Raw genomic sequence first — 21,266 nt, 5'->3', positions numbered from 1 at the left:
CAGCTCTGCACACTCCAGCTAAAATCACACATTCCTGCCTTGTCCTGCTCCCCCAGGGTAAGTGGGGTGCAGGGCTTGATGGTGTCCTGCCCAGTGGGGCGGCTCAGCTGTGTTTACCTCTGCTCCTCAGGAGGGAGCCTGTGGACAGCTGACGTCTGAGTTGACATCAGCATCCACACTGAAGCCCAGTGTAGGGGAACCTTGTGTAGACTTGGTGTTGAGAGAATAACCATCATTTAGTAAACTGAGCAAGGTAATAGACTTTGCTAGCCAAGAGTGTGGGTTTGCCACGACCCTAGGAATAAACTTTATTGATTCAAAAATATTGCCACATTTGCTCTGTCTCCTTCTCAAAAAGCTGTGGTTTTGCCGGAATTGTAGCTCACCTGTGGAATGAGTGCCTGCCTAACACACGTGAAGCCCCAGGTTCCATCCCCAGTACCACAGAAACCAGGTGTGGTGATGTACACCTGTAATCCTGGGTGGAGGCAGAGGGATCAGACATTTAAGGTCATTGTCAGCAATATGGCTAGTTTGAAGCCAGCCTGGGCTACATGTATAGCATAAAACTGAGCCTTTTAAACTGGTTTTTTTTTTTTTGAAGGTATGGTTTAGTGAACTTGTCTGGTCTCCTGAACTTTTTTATCTCCCCAAAGCCAAGTCCCCTTTAAAGAAAAGCAGAGGCGCTTTCAGATCTAAACATGGTGTAAGCGCCGTCAGTGCTGACACACCTCTGAAGACATAGAGCTCAAGGGCACCCTAAACATTGGGGGTATAAGTGACGCCAAGCCCCACTCCTGTAATCTGCCTTAGATGATCTAAATTGACAACACAGCAGGTAGAAGGTGCTCCATGTCAAACCGAGTCATTGTCTGTGACATTCTTTAGCGAAGGTCCTTCGCTTGCTTATGCTTGGTCTCCTCAGCCCAGAGCCCAGCCAGCCAGGCCTCTGCTGTGCCTGTCCACGCCAGTGAGCAAGCACAAAGGAATCAGCCGTGTTTGGCTTCTAGCACTTTGCATGGTGCATCCTTCATAACAAACTTTGTGACTTCAGACATGGAGGGGAGACACTTCATCTCTCCCTAAACAACCTTGTTCCTCAGACTTTGCGGGTCTCTGCAGAGGTGTGGGAGAGGGTCTGGGGTGGGTTGGTTGGAGGCAGCCAGAGCCCCAGCCAGGTTCTGCAGGGCTTTGCATAGGCAGATGTTCCAGCAAGAGGGGTGGCCACCCGCTGGAACAGCAGTGAAGAGCAGAGGAAAGACAGCAAACCAGGCACCTTTCCCAGTGCAAGCTCCGTTCTTTCAGTGGTACAGAGGGCTAGAGAGAGGTTCAGCCGTTAAGAGTGTACACTGTGCCAGGCGGTGGTGGCACACACCTTTAATCCCAGCACTCGGGAGGCAGGCAGAGGCGGGCGGATCTCTGTGAGTTCAAGGCCAACCTGCTCTACAAAGCAAGTTCCAGGACAGCCAGGGCTACACAGAGAAACACAACTGCTCGTTACTCAAGCTCTACAAAGATCCAATGTCTCTGAGCTCTGAAGTTGTGCAAACTTTGAACCTTCCTACCACTCACATTCTTAAAGGTAATAAAAATAAATCTGTTTTTTTTTTAAAGTGATGCAGGAGTGGGAAGGAGTTGGGGAGAGGGCTACGTGGGTAAAGTTGCTTATTGGACATGAGCATGTGAGTTTAGATCCCCAGTAGCCATGCAAAAAGTCTGGGGAGACAGGAAGACCTTGGGTTTGCCGACCACCCAACCAAGTAAGTCGCTGAGCAACCCAGGTCAGTGAGAGCCTGCCTCAGACCTCAGGGGGAAGTCTGCTGAGATGGTTCAGTGATTAGTGGTGGCTACACAATCCTGATGACCTGACTTCTATCCTTGGAACCCACAGAATGTGCAAGGAGAGAACCAGCTGGACCCAGTGCTGTGGCAAGTGTGCACTCTCCACATACATCATACACATGAGAATAAGTAACATAAACGAAGGGAGAGAGTAGCCAAGGGAGACACACCCGGTACTGACCTCTGGCCGCCACATGGAAGTGTGCACCTGCACACACGGGGGTGTGTGCACAGGAGAAAAGAGAGATGAAAAGAGAAAAGAAGGAAAAAAGTTATAAAGAGCTCTGGACCTAGTGGTACCTAATACTTGAGAAGCCAAAGTAGGAGGGTTGTGAGTTCAAGCCCAACTCAGGCTATAGAGCAGGGCCCCACATTTAAAATAGAATAATAATTCAGGAGACAGAGACAGGCAAATCTCTGTGAGTTCAAGGCCAGCCTAGTCTACCCAGGGAGTTCCAGGACAGCCAGAGCTATGGGGGGGGGGCGGGGAAGAGAGGTGGGGGAGGACTATGCACTAATATCCTGTCCTGGGCACCAGCACTCATTCTGAAAGTGCTGTGCTCCCTTGATCCCAGCTCCACACTACCTTTCTCTGTTGATCATTTTTAGTTCCGGCCATCTTTTGCGCTGATATTTGGGGGCTGGGAAAAGCTTAGGGAAAACAAAACTCAGAATCCAGCTGGATTGAGCCTGTCTGGTGTGACTGTGTCAGCAGAGGCCTGACAGGGCAGTGAACTCATTCTGCTGAGTGTAATGAGCGTGAGGCCTTTAGCAGGTTCCTGGGCCCTGAACACCCGTGAACGAGCAGCTTTGATGACTGCCTTTCCTAATAGCCATGCCTCATGAGCTGATCTAGGGCATTCTCATGCAGCAAAATCAACCACCGCCTATTGTTGAGAGAAAAGCCAGGCTGGCTTTAGGAAAAGAACTCTCTTGTTTTCACTTGTCTTCCAAATCGCAGAGCGTTCTTTTCTCTGTTCAGCCCTTTGCAGTTGCTAAGAAACTGCCAGTTTGAAAGAAGGGCAATTAAAATTTGGTTTCAATTTAAAGATAGAGCAGGCGAAGTTATCCATACTCCTTGAATGAGTGGGTTGTTCAAGAGGGCACTGGCTGCATTGAGGGCCTTCCTGGGGACGCTTCAGGTGTACTTCAAAGAAAGTAACTCAACTTTTCCTTCCTTCCTTCCTTCCTTCCTTCCTTCCTTCCTTCCTTCCTTCCTTCCTTCCTTCCTTCCTTCCTTCCTTCCTGTGATAAGTGCTGCTTAACTTTTGAGGAGAAAATCTCAGGATACTGGGGCATGCTGGGAATCCAGGGACTCTGGGCTTGATTAATTTATAGGTGTGATTTAAGAGCCCAGTCCTTCTCTGATCTCTGAGCTACCTGTTTGCTGCTTACGAAGACTGGAGACCTCTACTCTGTCCCAGAAGAACTTGTAGGTCTCTTACAGGCCGACATATCATCCTGTCCAGAGGAGTCCTGACGTGTTATAACGCTTCAATGGTCAATTAACAAAGATTTATTTTTCGTCACTCAGGTGTTCCCCCCTTCCCCCCTGGCTCCATAATTACTTTGGAATGAAGCAGGCTGTTGTCCTACCCTCTGTGGCTGGGTCTTGGCTCCCAGCTACAGAGCAAGGCTTAGGAGAGTTAATGTGTCTATTTAGTTTCTCAGCAGCTGGGCTTTCTGCTAGAGTGAAGTGGACACTTGAAGCAAGGGGGCCAGAGCAAGAGTGAGGGAGAGACAGGAGGGAGGGCATGTATTTTTTTTTTTTTTTAAAGCACTCCAGTCTGTATTTACTAAGCATTTATTCAGAGAAACCTCATTCCAGAGCTGCGGCCAACTGTCCCATAGGCCCCAGCCACACACTTTGGACTGCTCTCCCATTGTGGCTTAATTTGAAATTCACACAGGAACCTCAAATGGTTATTTGAAAGCCCCTCCCTCTTTTCCCCTCCTCCTTTTGGGTCCACATATCTACAACCTGTAAATCCAAATTGTAACTGTTTAAACTGCAGTCAGGAAATAGAGGTAAGCTGCCCGTCGGCCTGTCTGCCTTCCGCGTATTTATTTCACTCCCCTGGAAGGAGAAAAAAAATGTGTTTTCTATAATATCTGCGAGTTCAACATGCTATAAGAGAAGCTTGCCTCACCCTGTAAATCCTGCCTACTGGAGGAGATGTGATCCTTGTTGTCACGGAGAAGAGCTGAGCCAGCACTGGGCGCCGGTCTCTCATCCAGAAATAATTCAGACTAACCCTTTTATTGCAGGGTGCTGTGGAAAGTCGCAGACCTGCGGGTCTTGATTTGTTTGAGGCTAGATGAGGTTCAGAGGAGCTATGTGGAGGACTGTCATTCTGGGGCCCACACCCTCTTCTCCTATACCCACGGGAAAGGCCACCTGCTTTGCTTGCTTCCTCATCTGACTTGCTTGCACCCCAACTTTCCAGAAGTTCTCCACCTATTTTTATCCAACTTCCTGGTGGCTGTTGTCTCCCCCCCCACACTTTTTTTGGACAAGGACTCGCTGTGTAGCCCATGTTGACCTTGGATTTGTGGTCCTCCTCTCTCTCTCGGGCTTCTGAGTGCTAGGATCCCAGGTGTGCACCCCCATCCCTGGTAGCCCCATTAGCTGTTGTTAAGGGTCCATGGACGCCAGTGGAAGATCGATGGCTGAGGAGGACGAGAAGAGGAGCGTGGTACTTGGCCGAAGCTGGCATCCTGGGTCCTTTTCCAAGACGTTTCAAGCCTCATTCTTCGACTTGTTTAAGGGCAGAGACTAAGGTTGCAAAGGAAATCAAAGCCTGATGTGGAGAAATGAAACATGAGGCCCACTGACTTTTTAAAAACATTTTAAATAACATTCTCCGAGGTTTCATTTTATACTGAGCGCAGCTGTAAGAAGTTTGGGGAGACGGTGTAAGGTTTCTATTACACAGCAACCGTCCTTGTAGGTTTTCTGCCCAAAGTGAGAAAGAGCTGAGAGAGGGGAGAGGGAGTAGTTAGGAGGTTATTTCACATAAGGTGAGAAAATTTGAAAAGGTGAATTCAAGACCGCGAGCTCTAACATTCGGCTTGCTGTAATTTGCACATGCAATAACATTGAACCATTGCAAAGGGCTCTTTTTTTTTCCCTTTGGGTGAAAATAGTCCGGATAGCTTGGAATAACTTAATAACCAGAGCTCAGCAGCCCTTTGACCACAAGTAAAACAAGACTGCAAGCTCTGGACCAGGCCCTGCCAGTGTTACCCCAGCGACGGATTCCCTGCCCAGGGCTGGCTCGGGAGGAGATGTTGCGTTCTGAAAGCGCTCCTTGTTCACAGGCAATGTTATTTGGTATTACGTGTGTAGTGTTTGCAGTGAGGCCGTTTATTAGAAACAAGTATGGCTGAGGAAAAAGGCTTGCCGTGAAATTCAGTCAATCTGGCTCAGAACCTGTAGATCCTGTAGTACTCCTGTTTCTCGAGAATGTCAATAGGGATACCGCTCATGCACACGTGTGCATACATGCACAAAAGCATGCTTGTGAATGCAAAATTGGAAAACCAGGGCAAGGAATGAACTGATGCTTAAAATTCCTTCCTTGGATCTGGAGAGAGAGAGAGCGAGAGAGAGCGCTTCATGGCTAAGAGTGTGTGCTATTTTTAACAGAGGACCCCCAAGTTCAGTTCCTAGAACTTATGATGGGGCTCACAACTGCCCATAACTCCAGCTTCAGGGGATGCAGTGCCTTCCTCTGGCCTCTAAGATATCTGCATAAACACCTATCTGTATATGTGTGTGTGCGTGCGTGTGTGTATAGGTACGTATGTGTATACATTTGTGGAGGCTAGAGACTGATGTTCCTTAGTTTCCCATTGAACCTGGAACTCACAGATTTATCGAGGCAGGCCGTGGCTTTCCATGGACCCTCCCCTCTCCACTTCTCCAGTTTCTCTCAGGCACGTGCTGTCACCCCTGACTTTTTAAATGTATCGTCTAGAGGTTTGAACTCAGACCCTCGAGCTTATGTAGAAGGTGCTTGATTGACAGAGCCATGACCTCAGCCCTCCAATTCCTTCTTTTATGGGAAGGAACTGACCTTGATATTTGATGGGTAGAAATGAGCAGCAACCAGCCCAGCCGAGGGCTTCCATCCTGCTGGTAGAACTCCTGGGACACAGGCTTGGTGAAGACAGAGGAGACGTGCATGAGGGGACTTCCCGCATTAATGGGCCCAGCTGGGATTAAAGCAGACTCCATTCATTCCCTGTGGCACACAAGTCCCTCTGGTCCACCCTAGAAGCAGTACACCATCCCAAAGAGTGGAGAGTTTCCTGTGATGTGTGAAGAAATGAAGCTTTGAGACTTTTTTTTTTTTCCTAATCACAAAAACGAACAGTCTAGCTTCTCTGTTCTTTGCTCAACCTACGTGGGTGATAAAGGAGCAGACGAATGACTCTTTGTGGGGGGCTCTGAAATTCTTATCTTTATTGTATGGAAATGTAGGTGTCTATGAAGTGATGGAAGATTCCAGAATGAAATGTGCTCAAGCTTTTTCTTTCTTTTTAAAAAGCTCCTTAAGGGCCAGCAACGGGCTTATGGAGTGGAGTCAGTTTGTAAATGGTCTGGCTCCGGTTCAGCAAATTCCACAGGATGATATTTTCATCAGGAAGGCCCCCGATACAAAAAGACTTGGAGATCTATCATTCTAGTTTGCTGCGTCCAGCCCAGTGCACAGGGAACCTCAAACATGGGACCATTGTTGAGCTGGTGTTCTCCTTGTTTCTCTTAATTATTTTTTGTTGTTGTTATGAGGCAAGGTCTTACCATTGTAGCTTTGACTGGAACTCACTCTGTAGACCAGGCTGGCCTCGAACTCACAGAGATCCACCTGCCTCTGCCTCCCAAGTGCCGAGGTGACAGGTGTGTGCCACCATGCCCAGCTCTGTCTGAACTGTCTTTGTTAAGCTGGCACAGTGGAATTCATGGTTGGAGAACGAGGAAAGGGGAAGTGTTGGAGTATATCAGCCTGCGCTTGTGAAGGGATTGGTAACTGGATGGCGTGCGGCCATTGATAGCGCTGCTGTGGGGAAGGTCCCAGTAAATTTGTAATGACGGTGCTTTTGTATTTGAGATCAAACAGCAGCCCAGTCTGTGAATTCTTTCTTGTTCACTCGATTATTCATCCATTTGTTTATTCAGTCATTCGTTTTGCTGTTGTAAGAGCAGTTATGTGTGGTGGACTCCTAATGTAGCTTTAGCCTTATCTTCAGTCATGGGTAGACCAGATCTCTCGAATGTCTGTGATTCTGTGATTAGCCTCTGCTTTTCCTCTCTTCTCCATCCCTGGCCACCACTATTCCATTCCTTTGGTATATGGATTTGAGAGTTTTACGGCCCTCCTAGAAGTGGGGTCAAACAGTATCTGTCCAATGACGGATGAATTTTGTCTAGCATAGTGTCCTCCGGGTCCACTTCCTGCTGTCTGTCGTCATCAAATTGCACGATTCCCTTCTTTTCAAGGCCGTTTTTCCATTGTCTATAGAGACCAGAGTTTTTATTTTACCCATTCTTCTGTTGATCAAATTAAAAATCTTGGTGGTTGTGATTAGTTCTGTGATACATGTGTTTCTCTCTGATCTTCACTGAAGTGAGGATTGCTGGCTCAGATGACTTGCTTTGGCTTTTACTTCAGACTTCTGATACTTACCCCAGTATTGAAAGTGGTACAGGGCCTTACCCTCCAGGCCCTCAATAGTTCTGGTCTTATTACGCTTTAAATGATAGTTTTGATTTGCATTTTCCCAATGATTACAAATGCTAAGCATCATTCCAACTGCTTGTTAGCCATTTGCATGTCTTTGGAGAAAGTTCTTAGTCCAGTTTTAGTTGGCTATTACTTAGTTTCTTGAGGCATCTCATATAGTTGCCAGCACACCTGACCCGATCCCTCTCTGGATGTCTGCTGAGAACACCTCTCATCTGGAGAGGAACCTTCTGGTGTAAGACGAGGAGGAGTGTGCTTTGTTGAGAATCTTCTCTGAGGCTAGAAAAGAATGGCCAAGCATCTTCCCGTGGGGTTCCTCCGATACTGTGAAACTCAGCCTGAAAACAGGTCTGTCCCTGTATTTCTTTAGTGCCACACCCGAGAAAGCTAAGGAATATCTGCGTATATACATCGGGTGCCTGGCACTTAGTGACACTTGGTACTTGTCAAATAAACGAACAACTAAAGAAAAGACCACGGAATGGCATCCAGTTAGTATGGTTTCAACCTCACTTGGGGCATTAGTTTGCAATTTACTTTTTAAAGTGGGGAAGATAAGACTTCCCAGACCCTCTTAGCAATGAACTGTGAGAGACAATGCATAGAAGAACCTCTCTTGATGGTCAGCGTGACCTGACAAGTTAGCCATGTCACATGCCCATGCTGTCTAAATTACATCCATAGTGAATCTGGGTATCATCTCAAGCCAAATAAGGTCCTTCCACCAGCTCCGTCCGACTCCCAGATGGCTGAAGTAAAGAACTTCCCCTCGTTCACTAGGTAGCCCGTAACTCGCGGTGTAGTGTGTGCTTTTCGGAATTCTGTAAATAAGTACCCTTTACAAGGGGTGTGCTCCAGCCATCCGCTTTGAAGTCGTTTGTGTTGTCCATGGGGCCCCCATGTTATTCCAAAGGAGTCAGCCAGCAGACGGGAGGCCTTTTTGGCTTGAGTTCCCCTGACAGCCTCCTGGACAACACAACTCATTTATTGCTTTCTCTCCCCCTCCCATCGCCTCTCTTCCTCTCTCTGTCAGAGAGATCACCACACCGGCCCATCCTCCAAGCTGGACTGCCTGCAAATGCATCTGCGGTGGTCGGAGGGGACGTGGAGTTTGTCTGCAAAGTTTACAGTGATGCCCAGCCCCACATCCAGTGGATCAAGCATGTTGAAAAGAACGGCAGTAAATACGGGCCCGATGGACTGCCCTACCTCAAGGTCCTGAAGGTGAGGACTTTCTGGATCCCAAGGGGCCTACAATGAGGGCTCCCTTGGGGTTTCCGCCAGATTCTTTGACTTCCTGTTGAATTTCAGAGATTGGTCTCTTTATGGGCTAGTCAGTAGAGTGTGTTAAGCAACTAGTAGCCACCAGGCCTGCTAGTAATAGTTCTGAAGGGGGCTGTGGAGTAGGGGAATTGCTCCTGTACAATTGGTGGATTCAGCTGTTTTGGTCAGCCCTGAGGTCTTACAGGAGATGCTAGTGAGGGTTAGCCAGATGGTATGCCTTCAAAGCCAGGGTCGGAGGTGCAGCTTGCAAGGCAGTGTGCAGAGTAAATGGGACAGAATAGAATAGAGGGGAACAGCCGACAAGCTCTAGACACTGTGCCAGTGTTATTCTGATGTTGTTTTACATTTTATGATGTTTGATGTCATATTTATTACAATTAAATTTTAGTAGCCACCTTTTAGGAACAACGATTTTCTTTTTCAAAACATTCTCTCACCTCTTCGTGATTTTCGTGTGGTCTTCTGCACCTGTAAAATAATGAATGAGGAGAACTCCCTTCTCTCTGTACTTATCCTTAAAAGACATTTTTTTTTTTCCCTTCCTCAAGTTCCCATTTTTGTGGCTTCAGACTCTTTAGTTTCCAGGTCTTAGCTTCCCCTCCAGCATGGTGAGCTAGGTCTGCGTTGTCAATTCTAAGCCATGCCTGCCTGTCTGCCATGCTCACAGGGGGTGTACTCACAAAGAACAGTCTTCCTGTACAACCGTAGGAGCGACAGGGGGCAAATGAAGAACTCACAACCAATAAGTCTTCTCTCTAGCCAGCCGTACCCAGGATCCAAAGTGCTGGAGACAGCCGGCCAGCCGGAAGAGCAACACCCATCCCACCGACTGTTCGCCCTTTCCCCCCTACACTATCAGATCACTGCTGTTCACCAACTCTACTCATTTTGTTCCACCCCCACCCACAGCCCTTTAGAAGTAATTAATGGAGATTGTTTTCTTGTGGTGTGTTGGTGGTGGGACCATAGGCAGCACCGAGTCCTTCCCGGTTGGCCATTATGTTGTTTTCCTATGTCTGTTCTAGCACTCGGGGATAAATAGCTCCAATGCAGAAGTGCTGGCTCTGTTCAATGTTACGGAGATGGATGCTGGGGAATATATATGTAAGGTCTCCAATTATATAGGGCAGGCCAACCAGTCTGCCTGGCTCACTGTCCTGCCCAAACAGCAAGGTAACAACGTTTTTGTGTTTGTGTTTTGCTTTTGTTTTTTTGTTTTTGTTTTTGTTTTTTTTTTTTTTAAAGAAAACTGGATATAGAAGTTGAAAAGACTCGGTGCTTTGGGAGGCAGCAGGCAGCTTCTAGAATAACTCTTGTGGCCTTGGTATATTTATAATGATCTTTCTTTGGTGGTGCAGCTGGCACCACGCCAGCAGCCATGGAAAAATGCCCACAATGTTCAAAGTGCTTGAAGATTATCGTTCACCCCCACCCGGTTTTCAAGCCCTCCTTTCTGGTCTGTCGTGTTTGGACTGCATCCTTCCCGGATCACTGTCTGAGTACCATGTGAACCTCGAGTTTGCATGCATTGAGTCTGCAGTATCTGTCTATTAGGCAGGACTCACATTGCTCTTTCCACTGGTTGTGTAGAGAAATGCTCGCATGATAGGATTCGCCCAACCAAACTTTTGTTTGTTTGTGTTGATTCCATACCCGGTCCTATCCAACACTGGAGGCTGGTGATCGTCTCGTGAATGTGTGACTCGGCGATACTGAAGTAGCCACATTCAGACATTCATATTAAAAAAGGAAACAAAAGAAATTCCAGTTTTTCTGTAAGACAAGATGATAACAGCCTGAGAGAAATCAACCAAATTCTGCTAAGATAACCTCCCACCTTGGTTCCCATGGAGCCCAAGGAATGTGTGAGCCGACTACCTCACAGCTTACCACCCATGTTTTTTTTGTTCCATCACACCCGAGAACCTTCCCTTTCCTCACAGTGGGCGTTTGCATCCAACAAGACCAGAACCCGTAGCCCCTCTGGGCCACAAACTTTTTGGAAAAACCACCCCCCAAACCCAAGTGAAAACAGTCAGAGAACTCTGTGGGCTCATTTTTCCATGTGTTCAATTGCATGCATGTCTAGGTGGTGACGCCGGTGTGGTGACGGGCCTGCAGAGGTGAGCTGGCCGGTGTCTCTCGGTTGTGGGCTTTGTGGATGGGCTGCAGTCGGAATCTCCTGATGGCCGGTACCCCCTGGAGCCGCTGGTACGAGGCCTCTTGGTTCCAAGGCCCCCTCCACAATCATTCCTATGTCTAGCCTTTTTCTCGCTTCCTTTGTTTTCTAGGCTGCCGGTGTTAACACCACGGACAAAGAGATTGAGGTTCTCTATATTCGGAATGTAACTTTTGAGGATGCTGGGGAATATACGTGCTTGGCGGGTAATTCTATTGGGATATCCTTTCACTCTGCATGGTTGACAGTTCTGCCAGGTACATACTGCTCTTTCTCTCTGTGGGTTTTTCTCTTTTCTTGGTTGATTGCTATAAAAAAATTAACACAGCTTCTGTTCTTAGAAATAGCCCCTTTTATCTATTGCATAAAGATGCAGAGAAAATAAATATTCAAAGTGACCCCCAGGGATAAGAAACCGCCTTAGATATTCACGTACAAGGAGATCCCATACTCGTACGTCGAGTCAAATTTCACCTTTAAAACCCAAAGGGATCTCGTAATTTTAGTGACTCCTTAAGCTGATGATTCAATGAGCTACTCCTAAGAGGGAAGTCAAAATTACTTGTGAAATTCATAAGTCATTTTTTTTTTCCCATTGCAAATCTCACTTTGCTAAAAATCCCCTATGTGGTTTGATGTCTCTCGGTCCACCTTGCTTACATTTCATTTGAGTACAACTAGATGTCGATTGGGGTGCCTGGGAAGCACCTCAGGATGCAGGTGTGCAGAAGCAGTGTGTTACCTTGGGAATCCGGTGGCTTGCTGCATGCCTCGCTAGGGTGGACTTTCAGTTTGCTTTGACTGCAGCGCATGCATAGGTTGTCTCGGGCTTGATGTTATTTCTGCCTTCTAGAGAAATCAACATCAACAAAGCCCCTTGCTGTCCAAGTCTCTAACCAGTGCCTCTGTCCTAGTCCTCCTTTCTTGACGAGCGCCTGCCCTCACTCACGCTTTGCCTCGCGTTTCCTTTGGAAAACTGCATAGACCGTATATCGCGGCTCATGACGCTTGTCTACTCCAGTTATTAATGCCTTGTTTCTAGAGGACCATGCGTACTGCATGCTTGTTTTATGGCTTGTAAAAAAAAAAAAAGTAAATCGATCGTTTCGTTTTGTGCTGTGCTGCTGAGAGTTTTGACTGTCTTTGCAGAGAGTAGTTTTTCTGATTAAAATATATAAGCTCTAAAATAATAACCATTGCACCCGTCTTCCCTTTGGTTATGAATCTGCTCTGTGAGTATGTATTCTTGAAACAGAGATGCCTCTCCTGTTGAGCTTGCTTATACTTGCAATGCTGTGCTCTGTAAGTGTCTAACTGGCACTTCTTAACCAATTTGCCTGATAGCACCGTTCCCTTGAGGAAGTGCAGCTTGAGGATATACTGTTTGGGAATACACTGCTTGTAGATGGATCATCTGAGGACCAAGGAGGGGCCGATAGAGCTGACCAAAGAATGTGCTAAGTCAGTCACATCTCTACCCATACGCGGTGCTATGTTTTTTAAAAGGTTTAGTAACAAGTTAATGTAACCTGATAGACTAACATTTTAGTGGTTATTAGGTATTATATATTATGTATTATATATGTGACAGTCTCACGGTTGATGCATCTGATTGTTTAATTGGGTAATATTCTGGACAGTGTGAAGGGACTCACCAAAATGTTTTGGGCTAGCCTATTGGATGGCTGTAAAGTCCATGTGGAGCTGCGGTCCTCTGGGGCCCCATTGAGCCTTCCCTTGAAGTGCCCCCCGTAGGAACAACAAAGCATCGTCCCCATCTCTTTAGAAACAAAGTGGGCATGCTTCTTTTGAACAATTCTCAGTTTGGTTTATGTTTAGTGGCGACATCGCCAGAGATTCCTATGGTGGGGAACTGGGTGTTCTGCTCTGTCCAGGGGCCTCGCGGAATGTGGCCTTGTAACCTCCTATTACAGTTTGGTATCAGCTATGCTGATCACTGATCACAGAAATGCCTTTTGAGGCTAGAGAAGGTGGCTATCTGGGCTGTGGTGATTAACTGAGGAGCCCTTGACGGTTAGCATATGGAGAGACCCAGGCTGGAGGCACACGGCTGTTGTGCCCCTGAATATCCTTCTGCATTGACTTATTGACGGGGAAGCCCTTGTTGGCCTTTGGAGTGATTCCGTTAGCTACACTATGATGCATCCCTCCCGCATCCTAACTCTGTGGCCTACTCATTTGTTCCTATTCTGTGATCTGCAATCTAGCGCCGGTGAGAGAAAAGGAGATCACCGCTTCACCAGATTACCTGGAAATAGCTATTTACTGCATAGGGGTCTTCTTAATTGCCTGCATGGTGGTGACAGTCATCTTGTGCCGAATGAAGACCACAACCAAGAAGCCGGACTTCAGCAGCCAGCCGGCTGTGCACAAACTGACCAAGCGCATCCCCCTGCGGAGACAGGTAACAGAAAGTAGATAAAGAGTTTGAAGAAACTTACTCCCCGTTACCACCCAGCCAGCTCCTGGATCTTTTCCTCCGCCTTGATTTCCCCCCTCTAATGTCTGTGAACCTCAGCACGCGGACATAGCCTGTTACTGTGCGAGGGATCTATCAGCGTTGGGAACTTAGAGCCTCAGGTCACTGTGTTGCTCTGGGATGAGTGGGCGGGGTCTAATTTTAAAGGAAGAAAGCACAGCAGTGTACTAGTCAGAGTTGCTCCGAGGGAGGGGCAGTTTCTCTGGAGGCCCCGTCCTGGGGTTGGTGGTAAGATTCAAGGACAGGAGTCTGTAGGAAGAGCAGCAATGTCTGGGATACGTTGCCTCTTTGGGAGCCGGGCTTGGATATTCACATGGCGCTTTTGCCATGGCAAGAAAGAGACTTTAGTTTTCTTTGCTTTATTGTTTCAAGTAGAGATCAGAAACATACAGTCAGAAGGTTCAACTGAACTACTGTTTACATGAGAGTGGACAGCGATTTCTTCTAAACTGGGTTAGGGCTGAATCTGTCTGGTTTTTAAAATAACAGTGTATGCTTATATTATTGCCTATAGGTTATAGGTGTGGCTAGGGATTCAGTGATAAGATTTTATGCGTGCAAGCGTGTGTGTGTGTGTGTGTGTGTGTGTGTGTGTGTTATAAACACGTGTGTTCAGGTGCCTGTGAAGGTCAGAAGAAGGCATCAGATCCTCCAGTGCTGGAGTTGCAGGCGGCTGACGGCTTCCTGACATGAGTCGTGGGAGCTGAACTCTGGTCCTCTAGAAGAGCATCAAGCCCTTATTAACTACTGAGCCATCTCCCCAGCCCCCAGATAACATGATTGTTGTATGGAACAGGGAGAAGGTTACCTTTAACCCTGAGCTTGGTCTTTGATGGCTAGCTGTGGGAACCTTGACTGTGTCAGGAAACAAAGCCCTTCAAAAGTGGATAGGAAAGGAAATGTTTGACTTCTCCTCTGCTTGTTCGTGGAGGCTCAGAGCCAGGGTGTGTAGATGCAAATATTTCAGAAAGGATTTAGAACTTGATTCCGATAAGATTGTCATTATTTTTCAGGTAGAAATTGAAATGGCCCATACTGGCTGTGCTCCACTGTGTATCTTAGTAGAACCCGGAGATGTTTGTTGATCCTACTGCACATACTGGCTTTGGGGGAGCCTAGGCAGTTTGGATGCTCACCTTACTAAACCTGGATGGAGGTGGGGGTTCCTTGGACTTCCCACAGGTCAGGGAACCCTGATTGCTCTTCAAGCTGATGAGGGAGAGGGACTTGATGGGGGGAGGGGGAGGGAAATGGGAGGCGGTGGCGGGGAGGAGGCAGAAATCCTTAATAAATAAATAAATTTAAAAAAAGACTACATTAAGACTAAGATTCGTTAGTCTCTGAGATTCTTATTCAGTAGATCTTGAATGGATCTAGAAGCCTTCATTTTAAACACTTCCTCAGGCGACACTTTAAGAATCTCTGGGTTTGACCTAATTCTACCATTCCTGGGCCTTCAGCTAGCAAGGTCCTTTCTGTGGACAAGGTTCTAGAAGGAACTGGGGTCCAGCTGGCCAGTGGTGGCTTTGACACAGGCCTGGCTGTTCTCAACCCTGCTTCACACTACAGGCTGAGCAGGACCTTGTCAGCTTTGGGACCTCATTCCCAACAGGTATTTTTTGCAGAGGCTTGAGGTAGAAGTGTGGTAGATGCAGACCCACTGTGTTGAGTGTGGGGGTCAAAGAGGCCCTGTGGGTTCCTTCTGGCCCTTGAGAATGTTATTGCGACTTTGAATGGCACCACTGTCATTTGTGGGACCAGAGAAGCAAGATGGGGCTGAAGTCAGTTCCTTGCCCTGTGAGTTGCTGGGAGAGTTCGATCATAAAATAATTCTTACCTGCCCAGGTACTTTAAGGCTTTAGGCTGCATAGCCACCCCTTCATAGCTTCTCCTCATCTCTTACCCTTGTCATCCATCTTCCATGACATCCTCCACTTTGGAACTACGGCACAGGGGGTTTAAATAAAGGGAGTGATGTCCCCATCTCCATTATTTTTTTTATAATAGGAGCAAGTGAAATCTGTAATGGTATAGCGAGGCCATTGGCCCATAATTAATTTATCATTTTAAAAAATGCATCTTTATTTATGTGTGCAGGAACTCTTGGGTTGCCTGGAGAGGGCATTGGATTTCTTGTAGCTTGAGTTATAGTTAGTTTCGAACTGTCTGATGTGGGTGCTGGGACTAGAACTTGGGGCCTCTGCAAGAGCAGCAAGTGCTCTTAATCACTGGGCTATCTCTCTAGCCCTCATCATTTTTAAAGAAAACTCTTCTTACTTTTTTTTGTTTGTTTATGCAGTGTGTGTGTGTGTGTGTGTGTGTGTGTGTGTGTATGGGCATGCACATGCCATAGCGTGTCTATCGTGACCAGAGGACAACTTCCATGGGAGCCAGGACCTTCCTCCACCAAGTGGTTCCAAGGAATCAAGCAGGTAGGGCTCTTGGTACTGAGCACTGCTTGTTACCTGAGAAGCCATCTTGTTGGCTCCAGCATCTTTTAAAGAAGAAGTTTCACATCGGCTGCCATGTTCTTCCTGCCGCTTCCTGTAAAGAAGGCAGCTGCCCCCGAGGTCCCCTTGACACACGTGATCATCATGTTTTCCTCTCTTTGGCCCAATGACTGTCCTCATTATCCATTTCCCCCTGAGCCCTCCATTCTTCTAATATTCCCTGTGCAACCAAAGGGAAACTTTGGGTTTATTCACATTTCCCTCCTCTTGCATTCATTGTCATTTACTAAATGCACAGCTTAAACCAGGCACCCAATTTAGTGCATGGGCCTACCCCAGGATTCTTGGGATGGGGTTGTGGCTGAGTGTAAGAGTGTTTGCCTAGCCTGCCCAACCCATCATCACCAATAATACTAATACTACTTACTAATACTAATATTAATAGTAATACTACTAATAATAAATCAAACAGTTTCATGGCAGATAAAGCCTGCCTATTTGCCATTAACTCAAGGTCCTTTTGAAATATTTCAGCAGGGTCACGTTGTATAAGAAAAGTGTGTGGGTACCAGGCCCTCTGGATAAATAAGTCTTTGGGAGATAAATGGGTTAAAGAGGTATTGATGGACCCCAGCATTTTCTAGAGTGTGCCACTGCTCTTCCCAAAGCACAGCCTCCTTCGGGGAGGAGGAGATGTTTATCTTGTGTCTGGATAAAGAGAGTATTGGGCTGTGGCTGGAGGGAAAAGTCCCACAAAGGCCTGGAGATAGGTTAATGACAGAGTGCATACCACAGGGATGCCAAGCATGCCTTTTACCTGGCGACAGATGAGCCTGTAATCAGATGTCTGGGGGACGGCTGCTCCCAGGCATTCAGAGGCTGGGCTTCATTCTGTGTTAGCCTGAGCTCCCGTATGATACAGCTTCCAGTCCACGTTTGATCCTCCTGGCCTTGATTCTTGACCTTCACGGCATGGAGACTTACACGCTCTCTCCACGCAGTTCACCCTTGTCTTTGTTGCTGTGTTTACTCATGCTGCATTCGTGCATGCAGATGTGTAGGTGTGTGCAGATGTGTGCTGAGGCAAAATGATAACGTTAGGTGTCATTCATCAGATGTGGTCCACTCCCTACCCCTTTTGGTTTTTTCAATGCAGAGTTTCTCACTCATTGGCCTGGAACTAGCCAAGTCATCTAGGCTGTCTGGCCTGTGAGCCCCAGGGCCTGCTTTCTTCTTCTTCTTTAATGTAGGTCCTAGAGATTGCTCGCAGGTCAAGGAAGGCCATTTACCCTTTGAACAATCTCCTTCTCAGCCCTTCTTTCTCCTTCTTGATGTTTACTTCCCTGCCCAGCCCTTGTTTAAAGCAGATATTTCACTTTATGTTATTTTTTTCTGAGGCAAAGATGTAGAGTATTTTGTTTGTTTGTTTCAATATCAAATTCTTTATAGCCTTTTTAAAAGTAAACATTGATTCTGGGAGACTTTTTGTATACTTTGATTCTTGGAGAAAGAAAAGTAACTTTATAAGCAGGTAGGAAGCCTGTGGGATCTCCCTATAATAGGGATTCATCCCTCCCTTCCAAGGCTAGGACTGAACACTTTGAAGGCACCCGCTCACTTGCCTCTTACTTCTTGGTACTTAGGGTGTTAAATGGCAGTAGCCAACCCAGAGAAGCACCTTGTGAGCCAAGTGGACCATCGGTGGCCAATGAGAAATAGTTTTTGTGTAGCCCTGAGTCCAAGGGGAGGGATTTGCCTTGTTACTTCCACAAGTCCCTTGTCAGCAGAGATGGACAGAGGAAGCCTTGCTTAAGGCGGTGGGTGCCGTGTTTGTTGAGAAGGTTTCCCAGGGTGTGTCAGCTCTTCCTCTGAAGCCGGAAGCTTGCATAGGGCAAGAGGGAGAATCAGCTGTTGGCTGGCCGTGTCCAGATGAATCCATAGCCTACCCAGTCACACAAGGGACTGTCGTGTCTGTTCCCAGCCTCAGCCACTGACATGGGCAGCTGAGAAAACCAGAGAACAATTTCATAATGCCTTTGAGGCATTTGGTCATTAGGGCTGGGAAGGAAGAACCCTTGATTCCAGAGCTGCTCTCAGGGCGATGTATTCATGGTCTTGGAGTATCCCAAACTCAGTGAAAGTAAGTTCTGACTTGCTCACTGCTGAGCAGCTCAACACCATGACCTGGAATCCCCTTTGTGATATATCAACCCAGTGCTGCCGTGTACTGGTTCTCGAAAACATCTGGGTAACTGGATAGTTGTGGAAGCCCCATGTGGAGTCCGCTTATTCATAGGAATCTTCCGCCTTTCTTGTCCCCCATTGACTCTGGCCTTTCTCTCAGCCTCTGAAAGACATGGTTCTCTGACCCAGACCTACCCTGGACTTTTGCTGATGAGGCCCAAGTGTAATAGAATTTCTGGGCTAAGTGTTTTGTTGTTGTAGCAGGCCATTCAAGCATCCATGTGTGGTAGGGACTGTTTAAGGAGAAGTCTGAGTAATTACCTAACTTTTGTTATGGAAGGCGAGGGGGGGGGCAGGAGGGGGGGAAATCCACCCCTAGAGATCCCCTGAAGCTTGGTGTCATGCAGGCCTTCTGCTTGGCCATAGGTAGAGATGTGTGGAGCTAGACTTATAGCAGAATTATGTGCTCCCTGGGCTTCTGTTCTGATGTGGAAGTCTCCGCCCACTGCCTGGGAGTTGGAGGGTATCTCCAGTAGGCTGTGGTCCAAGGCTGTGTGTCAGTCCTCAGGAATAAAGACAAGCATGACACATTCCTCACCACCTCGACTTTGCTTCTGCCTACTCTGTCGTCTGTGAGGTCCCCTCTGAATGTTCAGCTTAATCCACAGTAAAGAGATGGCAGCTATTTCTTGGTGGCCCTCTAAAAAGAAATGGGGAGAAAACCCACTTCCTCCCTTAATCTCCCACATGTACTATGGAAATATATGAAAAGCACATTGAGTTCAAAGCTTGATTTATGGCACGTGGTGAAGGGATCCCGCCATGTAAGGCAGCCGAGCTGGAGACTGGGAAGAGCGCGTGGCTTTTTAAAAGCCGCCTGCCAAGATTTGGGTGGGTGGGGGAACCGTTTACTGGAGTGTTAGCTTTTATTGTTTGTAAGTAACTTCTCACTGTGGGATGGCTTTAAGCACGTTGAAGGGGAAACTCCCAGATTGAAGTTTTCTAGATTAAGGACTGAAGACTATCTGAGGAGGGAAGTTATAATTAAAAGAGAAAGAAAAGAAAGAAAATCAGCCATGTGATGGTTCTGAGGAAGCGAACGACTTTCAAGGTGGGCGGCGGGGCCTCGATTCATAGGGAAGGAGCCCCTGAAACACAGGGTTCCTGGGGGAACCCCCTGCCGGAGATGCTGCCAAGCCCTCCAGACAGGTTGAATTTCTGAGGAAGGGGAATGAAGAGAAAGCCAGTTATACTTTACAGTCCCACAGGGGATTTTAATAGTATAGTAAAATGCATGAAGGTAAAATTAAGACATACCTCTGTAGACAGCAAGAGCAGGTTCTGTATGTTCAGACACTTTGGGTATTTTCTTATCCTTTCTCTCTCTTTGTGTGTGTGTGTGTTTTTTTTTTTACAAAGGTATTTCCCAGGCTTGTCATTGAATCTGAATCTGCACTTTCTATTGAACAAAACTCCCCCACGTAAACACGGTTTTATACTTTAGTAGTAAGGGCTGCAGCAAAGACTGTCAAGGGTTTTTTCTCCTGTGTTATTTTTAATTTTTTTCTGTTTTCCATTTTGAAAAGTGTTCACATTATAACCTTGTGAAGAGGCTCTGTTGCAGGGTGTGTGTGTGTGTGTGTATGTGTGTGTGTGTGTGTATGGTAAACTTGTGCCACAGGGCTCTGGTGTTCATTCCCACTGGGTCCGAGGTTCTCCACAGAGCAGTTACTGTCAGACCAGATGTAAATCTCTCCAGTTTGCAGTAGCCCCTCAGTCATATTCACCAGCAGGACTGTGTTACCCCGTAGCTTGCCTTTCTCCACCGTAGGACTGTCCCCTAACTCCTACATCCTTGGCATTTCTCACTCACTGGAGCCCCAGGCCATCCTGGTTGGCAGCTGAGGGTCCCATCTCGCGAATAAGGTATGCAATTAAAGTGTATCCTGTCTAGCATCAGAACAAGCCCACACAGCGAGGCGCTCTGAAGAGCTATGGCTGTCCCAGCTCAGCAGCAGCTGCTCAGCCTGCGCTGTCTTCCTGCTGCCCTGCTAGCTCTGTGAGCTGGGATTGAGACCGCCCGAGACTCACACGTAGACCCGGGACTCTGACCTTAAGCACCCAGTGCCGTTGAGCAGGATGCAGCCCACCAGACCCAGGGCAGCTTGGCCCTGGATGGTCACTGGGTTTGCACACTGAAGAATGTGGAAACATCACACAGCAGCCTGGTGGCACAAGAGAGGGGGCGAAGGCACGGATCTGGCTGTTTTCTGACCGAAGTCTGTATTTTTCAAGCCTCTGCCTTCCTTTTTCTCTTTACTCATTCTTATTTTATTCCAAATGATATTTTTGTTAAAGAAAGAACTTCTCCTAAAACACAAAAGAGACATAAGATCGTAGTAATAAAATCTAAATGATATAGAGAGTTCTGGAATAAGACCTGTATCTTCCTCTGCTCTCAACTCTGGATCTCTCTCCTTAAAAGGTGACCACTGCTAGCCTTAGATATCCTTCCAGAAAATGCCTGTAGTGGCATCCCCAGGGTGAGCACTGACTCCCAGGGACACGCCACAGAGGCTGCCATGTGCCACTGGCTTCTGAACATCAGCACCATTTAGCACTGTGGTCCCCTGCAATTTCCCAGTTAGTGTCTCCTCCTCAATGGTCCTAGCAGTCTGTGTGTACTCCATGGTTCCCGACGCTTTTGTTCTGGAACTTGTGATGTCGGCCCAGCTGATGGTCCTGTGAAGAGCATCCTGGCTGCATGTAGCAGCCTCTGCTGGCTTTTTGCTCTCTGGGGCCTGTCTCTTTCTTTCCTGAGCTGATGCTTACTAATTTGACTGTGACTTCTTGCCTCTGATCCTCTGGCGTGAATTTCTACTACAGTAAGTGATGTTTTTTGGTTTTTGGAGTTTTTTGTTTTGTTTTGCCTGTTTGTGTGGAAGTACTACCAGAAAGATCTTCAAAATAATTAAATAAAAAATTACGCGCTCTTTGCAAGCGTAACCTATAACCCTGATTCAGAATAAGTCAGGTAGGTGCTTCCAGGGAAGCGCTGTAGGCTAACCCTGTTCCAGAAT

The 21,266-nt window shown here is 47.2% G+C and overlaps 1 protein-coding gene across 7 annotated transcripts in view; it reads left to right on the top strand.

Moving 5' to 3' along the window:
* The window catches only part of Fgfr2 (fibroblast growth factor receptor 2), a 105,986-nt gene that overhangs the window by 57,720 nt on the left and 27,000 nt on the right, over positions 1–21,266 (top strand). For 4 of the 7 annotated variants that reach the window (XM_013347904.2, XM_013347903.2, XM_013347900.2 and 1 more), the window contains 3 exons: positions 8,623–8,813; positions 11,165–11,309; positions 13,281–13,483. In XM_013347904.2, coding sequence (XP_013203358.1) covers positions 8,623–8,813; positions 11,165–11,309; positions 13,281–13,483 — 539 coding nt within the window. The remainder of the gene's footprint in view (positions 1–8,622; positions 8,814–11,164; positions 11,310–13,280; positions 13,484–21,266) is intronic. The other 3 variants (XM_005351364.3, XM_005351360.3, XM_013347902.2) reach the window with 1 other exon arrangement.

This window comes from Microtus ochrogaster, chromosome 8 (assembly GCF_000317375.1).
Source record: "Microtus ochrogaster isolate Prairie Vole_2 chromosome 8, MicOch1.0, whole genome shotgun sequence".
NCBI classification, from domain to species: Eukaryota; Metazoa; Chordata; class Mammalia; order Rodentia; family Cricetidae; genus Microtus; species Microtus ochrogaster.
The sequence above is the reverse complement of the archived record's forward strand: the minus strand, read 5'-3'. Positions and strand labels throughout refer to the sequence as shown.